Here is an 18,731-nt window from a genome sequence, read left to right as displayed (position 1 = left end):
ACTGGGATTCAAAATCATTTCTCCGGGACGTACACCCTCCTGGACCTATCAAAATTAACTGCGCCCTTGATCGTAGCCAATAGATACGGAGTTTCTGGTCCAGGTCCTCCCTGAAGACTGATAGACATTTACCTAGCCCAATGGAATAACGTGACGCTGAAGAATCAACCAATACGTTTGGGAGGTGGGTGGAGTGTAGGCCAGGGGGTTGGCGGTGCCGTGTCATGGAGGCTCAGTCTCTGAGCAGCCATTGAAGGGGAAGGAACTGCGGGTGTGTGTGTGTGTGTGTGTATGTGTGTGTGTATGTGTGTGCGCGCGTGCGTGCGTGTGAGTGCGCGCGCTAGTGTGTGGACAAGGAGGTGGGGGCAGCTGAGTTAGAGTCCCAACTCTTGGACTCCATTTGCTATTCTCTTCTTTCTCCCCCACACCTATCTGGTGGTAGTGGGCGTTTATATTTGCGTTCCTTTTCATTCATTTCTAAATCTCTTAAAAATTTTGGGTTGGGGGTATTGGGAAAGGCAGGAAAGGGAAAAGAAGGAGAGTAGTAGCTGAAGAGCAAGAGGAGGACATGGAGATGAAGAAGAAGATTAACCTGGAGTTAAGGAACAGAGCCCCGGAGGAGGTGAGATGACTCAGCCCCCACCCCTTCCCCATCAGTCCTGTATTCTGAGGATCGGATTTCTGGTGGTCCTGGGTGGGTGTGCGGGGATGGAGTAATAAGTTAGCCCCCGCCCCCCCGGTTTAGGGTTGGGGAAATGTTTAATTTTAAGTTTTAAATCATTAAAATCTTCTACTTAAAATGGCGAAGGATTGAAGTTTCTAGGGGCGTTTTTGTGTGTGCATGGGGGCTTAGCTCCTTTCGGCTTTCATCGAGTCGGGCGTCCTGGCCTCGTGGGGGCGGGAAGCGGGCTGGTGGGGGCGCTCTGCCGCTTCGCTCCCGGCGCTCCTCCTCCTGGGGGCCAGCGGCGTGGGCGCGACCCCCCAGTCCCACTCGGCCCCTGCCGCAGCCATCGGCGCCTGAGAAGTTAGTCCAACTTTTCTGCAGTGCAGCCAACTCATGTATTTTGGAGGGTGGGCTCCCCCGGCCTCGAGGCCCTGGGCGTCCGACGTCGCGACGGGCGCAGACTGGGGTCGCTTTCAGGGTCCGCGCACTGTCTGCTCCGGCGGCGCCCACTCCTCCGGGAAGCCGCGCGCGCCGCCCTCCGCCCTCCGCCCGGCGAAATCTGGGTCAGCGGCGGGTTCTCTGACCGCGGGCGAGTTTGGGGAGTCGTCGCAGTGACCGGAGGTGGTGAGGGGACGGGAGGCGTAATCCGCTTCTTCCCCCGCCGTGTAACGATATGTGGCACGTCGTGTGGCCGCAAGTCTGAATTTGATCCCTGGAGACGGTTTCACAAAACTCAACATAAGGGACGTAGTAGTTTCGTGCTTTAAAGATGGGCTCGCCGAAACGAAATGATGCGCTCTCACTGCTGTTGCCTTAAAGAGACGGGGTTGGGAGGGGCCACATGAGGCGGGGTCGCGGTCAACTTTTCGGGGGTCGGGCAGGAGGCGTTTCCGCCTCCTTTTCGTGGTTGCCTCCTCGGCCTCACCTACCCAGGGCGAAGGCGCGAGGGCAACGCGGGTTGGGAGGCGACCGCCTTTTTCCTTGGGGAGTCCCCGCCCGGTGTGGGGTTTCCCGTCAGTCGGAGCGGCAGGTCGCGAGAGCAGGGCCGGTGGCCAGCGGGGAGCCTCGCAGAGGAAAGCATCTGTCTTGCTGAAAGAAGCCCTAGAATTGGAATGTAAGGGAGTTGTCTGTACCTGGATCGACCGATCGATAGAAGGATATAACGGGGGTGGTGTCTGTGCAGACTGGCATAGAGGATGAGCAGGGTCTGTCTGGGCTTTCGCGTCCGGCGTGTGGAGTGGCAACTAAGACTTTTTTTTTTTTTTTTTTCTAAGGCGCCTGTTTTCTGAAATTGGCAGGGGCCAGGGAGGGGAAACAGTAGCTTGCTATCAGGGTCATCCCGGAGAGATCTTGAAGTTTCTAGAACTTATTCTTAGGGGCTTCAGGGAAAAAACAAAATCAAACTTTAAAAGCTGTCTCTCACAAGCACACGTTTAGAATACTTTTTGGTGGCTTGGGTTGGAAAATTGAATCCCGCCCCCGCCTCCCCCGCCAGGATTCTTTCACTTAGTGATTGTAGTAATTTCTTTGCCAGTTTTGGGAGTGCAGGACGTTGCCTTTTTTCAGCTTCTTCCTCTGTGTTGTAATAACGGTCTCTTACATTTGTATAGACAGTTTACAAAGCACTTTTCCCGTTTGTTATTTGCTTTCCTCCTTACACATTTGTAAGGTGGATTGTGTTATTCTAGAATCCAAATTAGCAGACGGAGTCTCAGGGCAGTGAAATGATTTATACAAGTGGAGGAATTGGTTTTCTGACACCAAATCTAGTAGCCCCCACTCCTCAACTAAGTGGGGAGTGTGAAGACGAACCAATTCACAGCCCTGCGACAAACCAAGTGTGACTCTAGGCAAGCCATTCTTGTTCTCTGGGCCATAGTTTCCACTTCTCCAAAACGGAGCTCAAGATGCTCTCTCTGGCAACAGAAATAATTATGTCAAAATCGTATTCAAATAGAGAAGGTGGCATTCCTTGTTGCCAAATTTTAGCCCTTGGATACCTCAAACAGGTTTTCATATTGGGTATAGAGAACCAGGATCTTCGGCCTTTCCCTTAAAGATTAAGTCCATTCAAGCCCACACCAGGAAGTTTGTTACTACAAACTCTTACCTAATAGGGAATTCAGCCCCACTCCTTGAGGAATGGGGAAAAGTGCACAGAAATGCTATTATACCAGAGTGGTAGGAAGAAATAACATTTTGTTAAGAATGTATTGTTTTGGGTGATACTGTTTGGCCTGGATGTGAGAACCAATAATACCCTCTGGGCTGTTCCCAGAGGAGCTTTCTAACATTTCTTCATAAAGGGTAAGGAGGTTTTTTTGAGTTATGATGGTATTTATCAACCAAAGAGAAGGGGTTTTAAACTGAAAAAGTGATTAAATAGTTTCTTCTCTTTGTAGGTTTTTTTTTTTGAGATAGAGTCTTGATCTGTTGCCCAAGGTGGAGTGCAGTGGTGCCGCCTTGGCTCACTGCAACCTCCGCCGCCCGGGTTCAAGTGATTCTCCTGTCTCAGCCTCCCAAGCAGCTGGGATTACAGGTGCCCACCATCACCCCTGGCTGAGTTTTGTATTTTTAGTAGGGACAGGGTTTCACTGTGTTGGCCAGGCTTATTTTGAACTCCTAACCTCAAGTGATCCACCTGCCTCAGCTTTCCAAAGTGCTGGGATGACAGGCGTGAGCACCTGCGCCTGGCGCTCTTTGTAGGTTTTGGAGCAGCTCACTTGAATCTTTTCCTGGTAGCTCAGGTACCCGCTCCTTGCATAAATATATTCTCTGATGTTGAGGGTCCTCCTTATCAGGGTCAGAAACAGGTTTCACATGGGAATTTCTTCAACGTTTGTTTCTTATGTATCAGTGATTTGAAACAGGCATTGAACTTTAGTCCCAGTTTAAATTGAAAAAATGGCCAGGCAAGGTGGCTCATCCCTGTAATCCCAGCACTTTGGGAGGCTGAGGGGGAGGATCACCTGAGGTCAGGAGTTCAGGACCAGCCTGGCCAACATGGCGAAACCCTGTTTCTACTAAAAATACAAAAAAATTAGCCGGGAGTGGTGACATGCACCTGTAATCCCAGCTACTTGAGAGGCTGAGACAGAAGAATTGCTTGGAACCAGGAGTTGGAGGTTGCAGTGAGCTGAGATCATGCCATTGCACTCCAGGCTGGGTAACAGAACAACACTCCATCTAAAAAAAAAAAAAAAAAAAAAAAAAAGAAGGAAAAAAGAAACTAAAAAGATTATAGTGATGACTTTAGATTGTATATCAGTTTTGGGGGGAAATGAAAAGGATCTGTGTAAGGGGATTGCTGGGGTTTTTGTTGTGTTGTGTTTTGTTTTAACTGATGGGCAATCAAACTGGAGATTGGTGGTTTTAATAGTTACATTTCCAAAGTGTCACGACCCAGGTCTCTACCTAAACAGATTACAAACTAAAGAATCATTAATTAATGTTTTCCCTCTTACAGGTGACAGAGTTAGTGCTTGATAATTGCCTGTGTGTAAATGGAGAAATTGAAGGCCTGAATGATACTTTCAAAGAACTAGAATTTCTGAGTATGGCTAATGTGGAACTAAGTTCACTGGCCCGGCTTCCCAGCTTAAATAAACTTCGAAAAGTAAGTTGGCATTTAGGTGAAGCATCATGATTTAAATGTCATGGCTGTTATGTCTAGTGTTTGGCCAAATGGAATGGCCATTCTGCTTGCTAATTAGAAGTTTTTAAGTTTCTAGAGATAAGAAAAAGTTATATAGGATTTTGAGAATCAGCTCTAATACTGCTTTTAAAAATTTATTTACTTACTTATTTTTAAGACAGGGTCTTACTCTGTCGCCCAGGCTGCAGTGCCGTGGTGTGATCTTGGCTCATTGCAACCTCTGCCTCCGGGGCTCAAGCATCCTTCCACCTCAGCCTCCCGAGTAGCTGAGGCTACAGGCATGTGCCACCACACCTGGCTAAGTTTTGTATTTTTTGCAGAGACAAGGTTTCACCATGTTGTCCAGACTGGTTTCAAATTCCTGGGCTCCAGTCATTCTCCTGCCTCAGCCTCCCACGGTGCTGGGATTAGAGGAGTTAGCCTCTGTGCCTGGCCTAGAAATTTAAATCTAATAGTGGAATTGCCTTATAATATGAATTTGTATTTAAGATATACCAAATATTTTTCTCTACATCATGAAATCCAAATGTAGTACAACTAGAATCCAAGCTGGGTTAAGAGCCCATTATGTAGGTGTTCTAATACATTATTTGGCAGATGTAGAAAGGAATTTGGAAATTAATGATCTGTAGTGATAATTTCTTGAAGCCAGAGAGAATGACAATTTTTTTTTCTTCAAATTGATATACTTTATGATACCAATATCATAAAGCATGCCATATGTTATTGATATGCCAGGTGTGGTGGCTCACGCCTGTAATCCCAGCACTTTGGGAGGCCGACGTGGGTGGATCACCTGAGGTCAGGAGTTCGAGACCAGCCTGGCCAACATGGTGAAACCCCATCTCTACTAAAAATACAAAAATTAGCTGGGTGTGGTGGCAAGTGCCTGTAATCCCAGCTACTTGGGAGGCTGAGGCAGGAGAATTTGCTTGAACCCAGGAGGCAGAGGTTGCAGTGAGTGGAAATTGCACCACTGCACTCCAGCCTGAGTAACAGAGTGATACTTCGTTTAAAAAAAAAAGCTTTGATATGATACCTTTACCATTCTTTGTTTTTTTCCTATGTTGAATGTATAGTTGGAGCTTAGTGATAACATAATTTCTGGAGGCTTGGAAGTCCTGGCAGAGAAATGTCCAAATCTTACCTACCTCAATCTGAGTGGAAACAAAATAAAAGATCTCAGTACAGTAGAAGCTCTGGTAAGTGGAACGGTTTTGTCTCTGGACTTGCTTTTTTTGGTTAAATTTTCTGAGATTTGTTTGTGTCTATTAATTTCTATTTAACTCTTAAAACTTATGAATTTTTTGTATGTTATGATCTAGGCAGTTACTGATTTCGTTTCTTTTAGACTAAAATATTCAGATGAAATTTTAAATCAATGGGAAATTTATTTTATCATCAACTTCAGAAGTTGACTATCTGGTTTTAAAATTTCCAGGTGTTTTTTTTTTTTTTTAACCTTTTATTCTTTTTCCTTACTTATTATGGTTTTGAATTATTTTATTATTTGCCCCCTTCTTTCCTGGTATGAGGGAAGGAAAAGAAAAAGTGACACGCTGAAAATTATTGCTCTGATTTTGAAAAAAGATTGGAGGCTGGGCACAGTGGTTTATGTCTGTAATCCCAGCACTTTGGGAGGCAGAGGTGGGAGGATCGCTTGAGTCCAGGAGTTTGAGACCAACCTGGGCAACATAGTGAGACCCTGTCTCTACAAAAATAAAAATAAAAAAAATCAGCCAGGTGAGCTGGCTGTGCTTGATACAATAACCCTTCATTATAAAACTCAAAAAATACAAAAATCATTCTCAATTTCAAATGTATATTTTCTGAATCATAAATTAAAAAGAAATGATGTGGTTGGGCACGGTGGCTCGCACCTGTAATCCCAGCACTTTGGGAGGCCAAGGTGGGCAGATCATGAGGTCAGGAGATTGAGACCATCATGGCCAACATGGTAAAACCCCATCTCTACTAAAAATACAAAAATTAGGCTGGGCGCGGTGGCTCACGCCTGTAATCCTAGCACTTTGGGAGGCCGAGGCGGGCAGATCACCTGAGGTTGGGAGTTTGAGACCAGCCCAACCAACGTGGAGAAACCCCCTCTCTACTAAAAATACAAAATTAGCTGCACGTGGAGGCGCATGCCTGTAATCCCAGTGACTGGGGAGGCTGAGGCAGGAGAATTGAACCCAGGAGGCGGAGGTTGTGGTGAGCTGAGATCGTGCCATTGCACTCCAGCCTGGGCAACAAGAGCAAAAAGTCCGTCTCAAAAAAACAAAACAAAACAAAAACACAAAAATTAGCTGGGCATGGTGGTGCATGCCTGTAGTCCCAGCTACTCTGGAGGCTGAGGCAAGAGAATCACTTGAACCCGGGAGGCGGAGGTTGCAGTGAGCGGAGATCGCGGCACGGAATTACAGCTGGCAACAGAGCTAGACTCCGTCTCATAAACAAAAACAAAAACAAAAACAAAACAAAACAAAAAACATGGTATTTTAAATCTTGAATGTAAGTTTTAACTTTACTTTTCCAGCAAAATCTTAAAAATTTGAAAAGTCTTGACCTGTTTAACTGTGAGATCACAAACCTGGAAGATTATAGAGAAAGTATTTTTGAACTGCTGCAGCAAATCACATACTTAGATGGATTTGATCAGGAGGATAATGAAGCACCGGACTCTGAAGAGGAGGATGATGAGGGTAATCATTCTTAATACTCATAAGTGTGTCATTATTATAGCCTCTGCTCTAGCTGTGCAAATTAGATTGGGCCTGGAAATTTAGGTTTGAAAAAAAAAATCCACAAGAAGATACTAGTAAGACAAGAAAAAAATTTAAAAACCCGTAGCTTTAGCCAGTATTTCTTCTTTTATATTTCCTATGGTTTCAGGGAATTTAATGACTATTATAACATGAAGCTCTGTGAAATTTTATATCTGTAGAAAGTTGTACACCCAGTAAAAGTGGGAACCTCTTAAATAGTATTTTTTTTTAAAAAAAGAACCACTTGTAATAGCCAAAAAGTAGAAACAACTGAAGTATCTATCAACTGATGAACGGAATTTTTTTTTTTTGAGACAGAGTTTTGCTCTTATTGCCCAGGCTAGAGTGTGGTGGTGCAATCTCGGCTCACTGCAACCTCTGCCTTCTGTTTTCAAGCAATTATCCTGCCTGGACCTCCCAAATTGCTGGGATTACAGGCACCCGCCACCACTCCCAGCTAATGTTTTTGTAGTTTTAGTAGAGACAGGGTTTCACCATGTTGGTCAGGCTGGTCTCGAACTGCTGACCTTGTGATCCACCCACCTCGGCCTCCCAAAGTGCTGGGATTAAAGCCAGCGTGAGCCACCGGGCCCCGGCCCAATGAACAGATTTTAAAAATGTGATTTATCTATACAGTACAATATTATTCCACCATAAATATGAATGAAGTACTGATGCATGCTACATGAATGAATCTTGAAAATGTTCTAAGTGAAAGAAGAGAGACACAAAAGGCCATGTATTGATTGACTTCATTTATATGGAAAGTTCATGGGAAGCCATGGCAGGAGAATTGCTGGAACCTGGGAGGCAGAGGTTACAGTGAGCTGAGATCATGTCACTGCACTGTAGCCTGGGCGACAAAGTTAGACTCTGTCTCAAAAACAAAACAAAAAACTGAACAAAAAACCATATATATATGGTTCAGAATAGGCAGAAACTTCAGGATAGGCAAATCCATTGAGACAGAAAGTAGATTATTGGTTGCTCTATGCTGGGAGAGAGGAAAATGGGAGAGTGACTGCATATGGGTATGGGATTTCTTTTTGAGGGAAGAAAAATATTCTAGAATTAGATTGTGAATATACAGTTTTAGAAAAGTGGATGACTAACAGATCAGATGACAGAATAGCTGTTAGTAATGGGATACTGCTCGTTATTATTGAGTGAAAACTCCTTCATTGTAAGAAGAAATTTGATGGATAAACACTGTTATAAAATGATGAAATGATAGATAAGCAGTTTTTTTTTTTTTAATTTTAGATTAAGGGGGTACGTGTGCAAGTTTGTTCCATGGGTGTATTGCATGATACTGAGGTTTGGTCTTCTACTGATCCTGTCACCCAACTAGTGAACATAGTGCCTAATAGTTAGTTCTTCAGCCACCCTCTTTCCCCTCTTTTGAAGTTTCCAGTGTCTGTTCCCATCTTTATGTCCCTGTGTCCCCAGTGTTTAACTCCTGCTTGTAAGTGTGAACATGCAGTATTTGGTTTTTTGTTTCTGCATTAATTCACTTAGGATGATGGCCCCCAGCTGTATCTATGTTGCTGCAAAGGACATTATTTGATTCTTTCTTTTTTTTTTTTTTTTTTTTTTGAGACGGAGTCTCGCTCTGTCGCCCAGGCTAGAGTGCAGTGGCCGGATCTCAGCTCACTGCAAGCTCCGCCTCCCGGGTTCACGCCATTCTCCTGCCTCAGCCTGCCGAGTAGCTGGGACTACAGGCGCCCGCCACCTCGCCCGGCTAGTTTTTTGTATTTTTAGTAGAGACGGGGTTTCACCGTGTTAGCCAGGATGGTCTCGAACTCCTGACCTCGTGATCCACCCGTCTCGGCCTCCCAAAGTGCTGGGATTACAGGCTTGAGCCACCGCGCCCGGCACTGATTCTTTCTTTATGGCTGTGTAGTATTCCATCATGTGTATGTTGTACATTTTCTTTATCCAGTCCGTCATTGATGGGCACCTAGGTTGGTTCCATGTCTTTGGTATTGTGTATTGTGAATAGTGCTGTGGTGAGCATACAAATGCATGTGTCTTTTTGGTAGAATGATTTACTTTCCTTTGGGTATATACCCAGTAATGGGATTGCTGGGTTGAATGGTAGTTGTATTTTGAGTTCTTTGAGAAATTTCCAAACTGCTTTTCACAGTGGCTGAACTAATTTATATTCCCACCAACAGTGTATAAGCATTCCCTTTTCTCTGCAGCCTCTCCAACATCTCACAAGCAAGTTTTGAAGTGTTCACAAAGTAAAACAAACTTTAGTGCATGCAATGTTTTCATGAGACTCTATATATATGTTGGATACTAGTATTTAGAAGCCATACTTCTCGCATATGGTTTGTAGGAATAACTAGGAATGTTGTAAAACAGAAATCTTAAAAAAAAAAAAAGTATCTCTCTGAGTTACTTTCCACCTATCGGCTTACAAGTTTGAAGTGATTGGACAAGGGTAAAAAGCATCAGCATCCTAGGAAGAAACATTTGCTCAGTCAATTTACTCATCTTTAAATGATTTTTTTAAAGATGGAGATGAAGATGATGAAGAGGAAGAGGAAAATGAAGCTGGTCCACCAGAAGAATATGAGGAAGAGGAGGAGGAAGAGGAAGATGAGGATGAGGATGAAGATGAAGATGAAGATGAAGCAGGTTCAGAGTTGGGAGAGGGAGAAGAGGAAGTGGGCCTCTCATACTTAATGAAAGAAGAAATTCAGGTGAATACACGCTTCTTATCTGCACTGAAAATTAATTTCTAGGCATAGGACCAAATACTATATAAAGTATGTTTTGTAGCAGTCTGAGAGTTGTTTCTAAGTTGTGGGTGTGCATATATGTCTAACCGCCTGTCTTTTTTTTCATTGTCCTCCACCCCAAACTATATCCAGGTAATCATAAACACCTATTGGCTGGGCGTAGTGGCTCAAGCCTGTAATCCCAGCACTTTGGGAGGCCGAGACGGGTGGATCACGAGGTCAGCAGATCGAGACCATCCTGGCTAACATGGTGAAACCCCGTCTCTACAAAAAAATACAAAAAACTAGCTAGGCGAGGTGGTGGGCGCCTGTAGTCCCAGCTACTCGGGAGGCTGAGGCAGGAGAATGGCGTAACCCCGGGAGGCGGAGCTTGCAGTGAGCTGAGATCTGGCCACTGCACTCCAGCCCGTGCGACAGAGCAAGACTCCGTCTCAAAAAAAAAAAAAAAAAACCTATTGATTTTACCTCCCAGATAACTTTCAAATCTGTTATAGCCTCAATGGCATGGTATGGTGGAAACATTTTACAAATGTCTGTGAACCTCAGTTTTCTGCATTTATAAAACAGATTAGGCCGGGCATGGTGGCTCACACCTGTAATCTCAGCACTTTGGGAGGCCGAGGCAGGTGGATGACAAGGTCAGGAGTTTGAGACCAGCCTGGCCAACATGGGTGGGGAAACCCCATATCTACTAAAAATACAAAAATTAGCTCGGCATGATGGCACACATCTGTAGTCCCAGCTACTCGTGAGGCTGAGGCCAGAGAATCACTTGAACCCAGGAGGCAGAGATTACAGTGAGCTGAGATCGTGCCACTGCGCTCCAACTCGGGCAACAGAGCCAGACTCTGTCTCAAAACAAAAAACAAAAAAAACAGGTTATATCAATCTCATAGGATTAAGGATTTAACAAGATAATCTATGTAAAGAATATAGTCCCTGGCACATTATAGGCACTCAAGAAAACTTAAGTTTCTTTCTCCTAATTATCTCTTGCTTATACTTTTGTAGTAACTTTCTAAATAGTCTCTCTGAATACAGCATCACCACTTAGGAGTATTCTCCACAGTGCTGCCTGTTTAATCTAATGCAAATGTGATTATACACCAGTCTTCTTGAAACCCTTTAATGTTTCCCTCTTGCCCCCAAGACATACAAGCCCTTTCATTTCTGGCCTTTGCTCCTTCTTCTTCTTCTTTTTTTTTTTTTGGACACAGTCTCACTCTTGCCTAGGCTGGAGTGCAGTGGTACAATCTTGACTCACTGCAACCTCTGCCTCCCAGGCTCAAGCAGTCCTCTCACCTCAGCTTCCCAAGTAGCTGGGACTACAGGCACACGCCACCACGCCTGGCTAATTTTTGTATTTTTTGTAGAGACAGGGTTTCACCATGTTGGCCAGGCTGGTCTTGAACTCCTGACCTCAAATGGTCCACCCACCTTGGCATCCCACAGTGCTGGGATTACAGGTGTGAGCCACCATGCTCGGCCCCTGCTTCCTTCTCCAGCTTCATCTCCCTTGATTCCAAATTAAATGATCACACCAAGCTATTTTACCTTTATGGCTGTTTATGAATACGTTGTTCATGCTTTCTGAAATGAGCCTCTGATGAACTTTTTGTTTTTTGCCGAGGGAAGCTTGTGAAGTGCATTGATTTTATTTACAACTCCATGGAATTTTACATATGCATATACTTATGTAACCACCACCCAAATCATGCTTTGTGAACTCTTATCTTTACAAACCCAACTCTCCAATTGACTCACCACTGAAGCTTTCTGTATTTTTTCTTAGGCAGTCACTTCTCCATGTGTTACCTCTGAATCATGATCAGGCTTCTATTGCCTAGAGACACTTGTAAAATCATTCGGCCACTTTCTGCTAAGCGGTGAGCTCCTTAAAGGGAGTGCCACTCACCTTTGGATCTCAGCATCTAGTACACTGACTAGCCCATGGGAAATGTCAGTTGACTAGAACAAGTTATCTGTAGCCCCTAGGAGTTTAGGTTAGTTATTTTCTCCTAATGTTAAATTGAAGTTTATTTGAAAAACTCATAATTTAAAGTATTTTTTTATTATTAAAAATAACATATCTTATTTAGACTGGGAATTGTTAACATTTGTTCTAACGAGTTTTGCATTGGTTAGATACATAATATCAACAATCAATGATACATATTTTCTGATGAAACTAGTATGGAAAAAATAGGATATATATTCGTTTGGGGTCTTGGTGAGTTAGGAGCTATATATATAATGAAGAACAGAAATTTAAGTGTTCTTTTTTTTGTTTTTCGTTTTTGAGACGGAGTTTTGCTCTTGTAGCCCAGGCTGGAGTGCAATGGCGCGATCTCGGTTCCCTGCCACCTCTGCCTCCTGGGTTCAAGCGATTCTCCTGCCTCACCCTCCTGAGTAGCTGGGATTACAGGTGCCTGCCACTACACCGGCTAATTTTTTGTATTTTTAGTAGAGACAGGGTTTCACTGTGTTGGCCAGGGTGGTCTTGAACTCCTGACCTCAGGTAATCCGCCCACCTCAGCCTCCCAAAGTGCTGGGATTACAGGTGAGCCGCTGCACCTGGCCCCACCTCTTCTTTTTTTAATGAACAAATTCTGCAACAAAAGCCACATTCAATCTTCCCCTTTTTTTCTTGTCTTTCCTTCTTCAGTTTAGTCTGCAGTTTTTCCTGATTTTCATTGTGTTCTTTTTTATGCTTTTTGCAATCTCATCTATTCCTTTTACTCCTTATAGTTTACTGGTATTCTGGTATGGAGATGCTTCGTTTCAACTGATTGTATAAGAATGATTTCTGATACAAGAATTAGGCAGTTGGCCAGGTGTGGTGGGTCACACCTGTAATCCCAGCATTTGGGGAGGCTGAGGCAGGCGGATCACCTGAGGTTGGGAGTTTGAGACCAGCCTGACCAACATGGAGAAACCCCGTCTCCACTAAAAATACAAAATTAGCCAGGTGTGGTGGCGCATGCCTATAATCCCAGCTACTCGGGAGGCCAGGGCAGGAGAATCGCTTGAACCCAGGAGGCGGAGTTTGCCGTGAGCCGAGGTCACGCCATTGCACTTAAGCCTGGGCAACAAGAGCGAAACTCCATTTCAAAAAAAAAAAAAACTTAGAGATTTAGTTAGAATTTTTTTTTTTTTTGAGATGAAGCCTCAGCTCTTGTTTACCAGGCTGGAGTGCAATGGCGCCATCTCACCTCACTGCAACCTCCGCCTGCCAGGTTCATGCGATTCTTCTGTGTCAACCTCCTGAGTAGCTAGGATTACAGGCGCCTGCCACCATGCCTGGCTAATTTTTGTATTTTTAGTAGAGATGGGGTTTCACCATGTTGGCCACGCTGGTCTTGAACTCCTGACCTCGGGTCATCTGCCCTCCTCGGCCTCCCAAAGTGCTGGGATTACAGGCATGAGCCACCACACCTGGCTCTTTAGTTAGGTTTTAAAAAGGACCTTTATAAGAATGGCAGAGGTTGTCAAAACACAGAATAACCAAGTTTCTTTGCTTTTGTTGGAATATATTACAAGAAAGAGTGAAAAATCCATACGATTTTTTAATTCTCAACTGAATATTTGAATTTCAAGGATGAAGAAGATGATGATGACTATGTTGAAGAAGGGGAAGAAGAGGAAGAGGAGGGTGAGTTACATTAGCCATAAACAAATTCTAAAATTAAAGACATAGTTATTTTTTATATACTTCATTTATATTTCATACACTTTAAAGAATGAGCCTATAAATGTAAATTTTTACTGATCCCTTTGATTTTGCTTTATCATAGAGTGCCTTCAAAGTTATAAAAGTTTTTTTTTTTAAGAGTAGTTGTCTTAGGGCACTCATTAATTTATAACTCACAAATAAACAGCTTATAACATTTATTTTAAAAGCAAATGAAGAGATGAATGGAACTTTGAGCTGAATTTATTATTTTTATAGAGTGTCATTTTAGAGAGAGTGAAGCCTTATCTTACAAGAGAGGAGCAGTTGAACTCCAGATAATTAATGCTGTTTTTAGATTTGTTTTCTAGGCCTTTAAAAATTTATATATATATGTATATATTTTTAAACAGAGTCTTACTTTGTTACCCAGGCTGGAGGCTGGAGTGCAGTGGTGCAATCGCAGCTCACTGCAGTCTCAATCTTCTTGGGCTCAGGTGATCCCCCCGTCTCAGCCTCCCAAGTAGCTGGGACTACAGGCACACACCGTCACACCTGGCTAATTTTTGTATTTTTTTTTGTAGAGATGGGGTTTCGCCATATTGCCCAGGCTGTGTTGAACTCTGGGTTCAAGCGATCTGCCCACCCCAGCCTCCCAAAGTGCTGGGATTGTAGATGTGAGCCACCATGGCCAAACAGTATTTTTATTTTATTTATTTTATTTTATTTTTATTTTATTATTTTATTTTATTTTATTTTATTTTATTTTATTGTTTTGAGACAGGGTCTCTGTCAGCAGTGAGTGCAGTGGGGCAATCATAGCTCACTGCAGCCTCGACTTCCCAGGCTTAAGCAATCCTCCCACCTCAGCCTCTTCCAAAGTAGCTGAGACTACAGGTGCACACCACCACACCTTGCTAATTTTTGTATTTTTTGTATAGATGGGGTCTCACTGTTGCCTGGGCTGGTCTTGAACTCCTGGGCCCAACTGATCCTCTTGCCTTGGCCTCCCAAAGTGCTAGGATTATAGATGTGAACCACTGCACTCAGCCTCAAAATAATTTTTAAAATTTACTAACACTTGCATTGATGTCAAGCCCTTAGTTTCTTATGTACTTCATGATATGGCCACAAGGGTGCATAGCAAACTATAATGATTATGGATTTCTAAGCCTGTTAAGTCTGTTTTCAACCTACTCAAATTTAAAGAAATTCAAAGAGGAAACTTGAAGTATAATTTCCTTCCTTCCCTCCCTCCCTCTCTCCCTTCCTTTCGTCCTCTCTTCGCCTGCCCTCCCTCCCTCTTTTGAGACAGTCTCCCTCTGTCACCCAGACTGGAGTGCAGTGGCGTAGTCTTGGCTCATTGCAGCCTCTGCCTCCCGGGTTCAAACGATTCTCCTGCCCCAGCCTCCCAAGTGGCTGGGACTACAGGTGCCTGCACCACACCCAGCTAATTTTTATATTTTTAGTAGAGATGGGAGTTTCACACTATTGGCCAGGCTGGTCTCCAACTCCTGACCTGAAGTGACCCGCCTGGCTCGGCCTCCCAAAGTATTGGGATTACTGGCGTGAGCCATCTTGCCTGGCCAATTTTCTTCTGCCATTAACTTTTTTTTTTTTTGAGACAAAGTTTTGGGCGGTTGCCCAGGCTGGAGTGCAGTGGCACGATCTTGGCTCACTGGAACCTCCGCCTTCTAGGTTCATGCAATTCTTCCTCAGCCTCTCCAGTAGCTGGGATTATAGGCACCTGCCATCACACCTGGCTAATTTTTTGCATTTTTAGTAGAGATGGGGTTTCACCTTGTTGGCCAAACCTCAAGTGATCCACCCACCTCGGCCTCCCAAAGTGCTGGGATTACAGGTGTGAGCCACCGTGTTAGGCCCTGCCATTAACTTTTCACTAAGATTCAAAACTTTGTAATGTAACCAATCCTCATTTGTTAAAATTAAGCATTTTGCATTTTTCCTTCCACTCATTAAGAAGAAGAAGGTCTTCGAGGGGAGAAGAGGAAAAGAGATGCTGAAGATGATGGAGAGGAAGATGACTAGATCATTCTAAGACCACACTCTCTAATGTTTCTGGGTGTGCAATAGAGTGATCACATCTTTATTTCTTCATGTACGATAGCTATCCCTACAGAAGATAATGTGTAACTTTTTATAGGAAAAGTGTGGTTTTACTATTTTTGCCTTATCATTCCAAATAAGAACTAGTCTGTTAATGATCATATTATATGTAGAGAAAAATTTTCATTGACTCCCATTGTGGAATTCCCTAGCAATTTATTTAGACTTAATTTTTTAAATTCAAGCTTACTGTATTAGTCATTTTTAGCCCATAATTAAAACATCACTTTTACACAGGTGTAGTATGGTGCATTTCATTCCTTATTTATAAATTAACTGAAATTACAGTTTGCTATAATATAAAATGACAATAGTCTCTTGAGTGGTAAGTTGGTTATTCTTTTAGAGGTAATCCAGGGATCTTTAGTTTGAAGGCAGTTACTTTTTTTTTTTGACTAAGAGTGTTTGGTTGCTTTTTTGTCACAGGTAACTTGGAAAATAGAAGCAGAATAGTAAAGGTTCTATTCAGCAACATAGTTCATGGATTTTGTGGAGGTTCTATTCAGTAATAGGGTTCATGGATTTAGTGGTGACTGATAAGATTTTATTTTTGAAGGAAAAATTGCTTATACTAAGTCCAGAGACATGCAGGTGAGCCCTTTTGTCAGGCTGCAAATCATGACATGCCGATGGTTGTTTATTTTGTTTTGTTTTTAGGTGTGCATTCTTTTTCCTCTTAGCAATTCCTTTATGATCACCTTCCCTTCTTGTTTCACTCCCTCTTGCTCTCTCAAAAGAAAGTTGGGAAACTTGTGAAACCCAGGAAAACTGTTAGTCTTATACCTCAACTACCTTTTAGTCCTGTCTGGGTTTTAAATAAATGAAGTGGAAGAAATTGAGTATTTTCTGACATAAGAATATATTATCAATACAGTTTTATGCAGTAAGCTCTGCTTACCATAAATGTTTCTTGGTTCATAACATCTAAGACAACATTAGTAGGATGAAGAAAGAAAAGCAGGGGTGCTTTTTGGAAGCAGTGTTCGTGTTTCTTAAAAGTCAGAACAATTGCCTGTTGATAATTAATAAGACATTAAAGTCAAATTTTAAAGTTGGCTTCTCAAATGATTTGGATACCACTCTGCAAAGTATTTCTAACCTTTAATTCCCAGTTTTGAAGCATTACCAGATATAATAATAGCATTAATTGGAATGTACTAGGCAGCTGGAAAAGTATTTGAAACTAAATCGACATTAAAATTAAGATTTGTTTTCAAGTGGATGTCTATTCAAAGTAGAAAAATATTTGGGATAAGTGTGTGTTTCCTTACATGGCTACTAAATAAAATGAGTATACAACTATATCTCCTCTTTTGCTATTGAGGCTCCATGTTCAAAGCAATGGCTTTTTAAATCTTGGCTATCTAAAATTTTTTCCCTTTGTTTTGAATATTTGTAAGTTTTAAAAAAGTTAGTGTCAGCAAATTAATTGAAGTTATGCTTCTATACTGGGACATATTTAAATACTGAGTATAGTACTGCTGCTACTGCTTCTACAATGTAAAATGTATGACTTGGTGTTTTAAAGTAAAAATTATGATGTTACTTGTGGAGAAACTAAAAAAGTTACACAATTGACTGAAATAAAATACTTGGGATAAGTTTAGTGAGGGGATTGGAATCCCCAAAAAACTAACATTTTTCTTCTGCTTTTAAAAATTGAAATTCCCTATTTTAGTTCCTAACAATTCTCGTTACATACTATGCCAGATTACAAAATACTTATTTTTAAAATGAAATCTATATATTGACTTTCTTATCAATCATCTTACTGTGCAATCAGAATTAGAGTACTTTGGTTTGAAAACAACACTTAGAGCCTCCAGATAACTTTTAAGACTTATTTAGCTTTGTGGGTGGTATTTTCATGCAAATAAGTAAGGGTGGGTTTTATATTTTGTAGAAGTTTTTGGTCCTATTTTAATGCTCTTTGTATGGCAGTATGTATATAGTGTGTTAAGTTCCTCAAGAATCTCCTTAAAAACTTTGAAGTTAATACTTTTGTGCAACTGTGTTTTGAATAAAGCCATGACAGTGTTAAAAACAAACAAAAAAATTTGCAGTACTCCTGATTATTCTTTTATTGTTTCTGACTGTTCCCTGTTTTTTTCTGTGAGTGCTGTAACTTAAAGTTTTAAAACTGAATTGCTTCAAATAAATTGAAGATTTGTTATAATGATTAGTTTCAGTGTATAACATTCACTTTTTCAACAATACCATTAGCAGCTTTGAAGGTCTTTTTAAAAACTAACAGCTTGAAAGTTAATTCATTTAAATACTTGGATGTGCTATGAGGCATTACAATTTATTTATTTATTTTTTGAGACGGAATCTTACTCTGTCACCAGGCTGGAGTGCAATGGCGCGATCTCGACTCACTGCAACCTCTGCCTTCTGGGTTCAAGCGATTCCCCTGCCTTAGCCTCCTGAGTAGCTGGGACTACAGGCATGCGCCACTATGCCTGGCTAATATTTTTGTATTTTAGTAGAGACAGGGTTTTACCATGTTGGCCAAGATGGTCTCGATCTCCTGACCTCATGATCCGCCTACCTCGGCCTCCCAAAGTGCTGGGATTACAGGCATGAGCCACTGCTCCCAGCTGGCATTACAATTTAATAGTTTAACCATCATCTTCTTTATTAACTTTTTTTTTTTTTTTTTGAGACAGAGTTTCACTTTCATTGCCCAGGCTGGAGTGCAGTGGCGCCATCTTGGCTCGCCGCAACTTCCGCTTCCTGGGTTCAAGAGATTCTCCTGCCTCAGCCTCCCGAGTAGTTGGGATTACAGGCATGCGCTACCATGCCCAGCTAATTTTGTATTTTTAGTAGAGATGGAGTTTCGCTTTGTTGGTCAGGCTGGTCTCGAACTCCCTGACCTTAGGTGATCCACCAGCCTCAGTCTTCCAAAGTGTTGGGATTACAGGTGTGAGCCACCACACCTGGCCTTCTTTATTAACTTTTTTTCCAAAAGGCAGAAAAAAAATCTGGATTCTCTTAATTTTCCTTTTGGGGTTACAAACTGAACCAGTACTTTTTGCAGTTTGATTTGAAGTAATAAGTTTATTACCTATACTTGTATTATCTGTGGTTTATTAAAATG

The 18,731-nt window shown here is 42.3% G+C and overlaps 1 protein-coding gene across 2 annotated transcripts; it reads left to right on the top strand.

The window, feature by feature from the left end:
- Nucleotides 1-185: 185 nt before the first annotated feature.
- ANP32E (acidic nuclear phosphoprotein 32 family member E) lies at nucleotides 186-17,813 on the top strand. Of its 2 annotated transcripts, XM_023213575.2 has the most exons (7): nucleotides 186-622; nucleotides 4,131-4,280; nucleotides 5,399-5,521; nucleotides 6,856-7,021; nucleotides 9,608-9,795; nucleotides 13,432-13,486; nucleotides 15,486-17,813. In XM_023213575.2, exons 1-7 carry the CDS (start codon nucleotides 569-571, stop codon nucleotides 15,551-15,553), a joined length of 804 nt encoding a protein of 267 aa, XP_023069343.1. In that variant the 5' UTR covers nucleotides 186-568; the 3' UTR covers nucleotides 15,554-17,813. The 2 variants fall into 2 exon arrangements, with proteins under 2 accessions (XP_023069343.1, XP_023069345.1); XM_023213577.1 differs by lacking the exons at nucleotides 6,856-7,021; nucleotides 13,432-13,486; nucleotides 15,486-17,813 and having other exon boundaries at nucleotides 9,608-9,778.
- Nucleotides 17,814-18,731: the final 918 nt, after the last annotated feature.

The sequence above is a fragment of the Piliocolobus tephrosceles genome, chromosome 1 (assembly GCF_002776525.5).
Source record: "Piliocolobus tephrosceles isolate RC106 chromosome 1, ASM277652v3, whole genome shotgun sequence".
Classification (NCBI taxonomy): Eukaryota; Metazoa; Chordata; class Mammalia; order Primates; family Cercopithecidae; genus Piliocolobus; species Piliocolobus tephrosceles.
This window is presented reverse-complemented; position numbering and strand designations above follow the sequence as displayed.

Bases quoted from the DNA above. Each gene is read 5' to 3' on its own strand.
- ANP32E (XM_023213575.2), top strand. From the start codon at position 569: ATGGAGATGAAGAAGAAGATTAACCTGGAGTTAAGGAACAGAGCCCCG. The intron at 4,281-5,398 runs GTAAGTTGGCAT...TTGAATGTATAG, and splicing joins GCTTAAATAAACTTCGAAAA to TTGGAGCTTAGTGATAACAT. The intron at 9,796-13,431 runs GTGAATACACGC...TTGAATTTCAAG, and splicing joins TAATGAAAGAAGAAATTCAG to GATGAAGAAGATGATGATGA.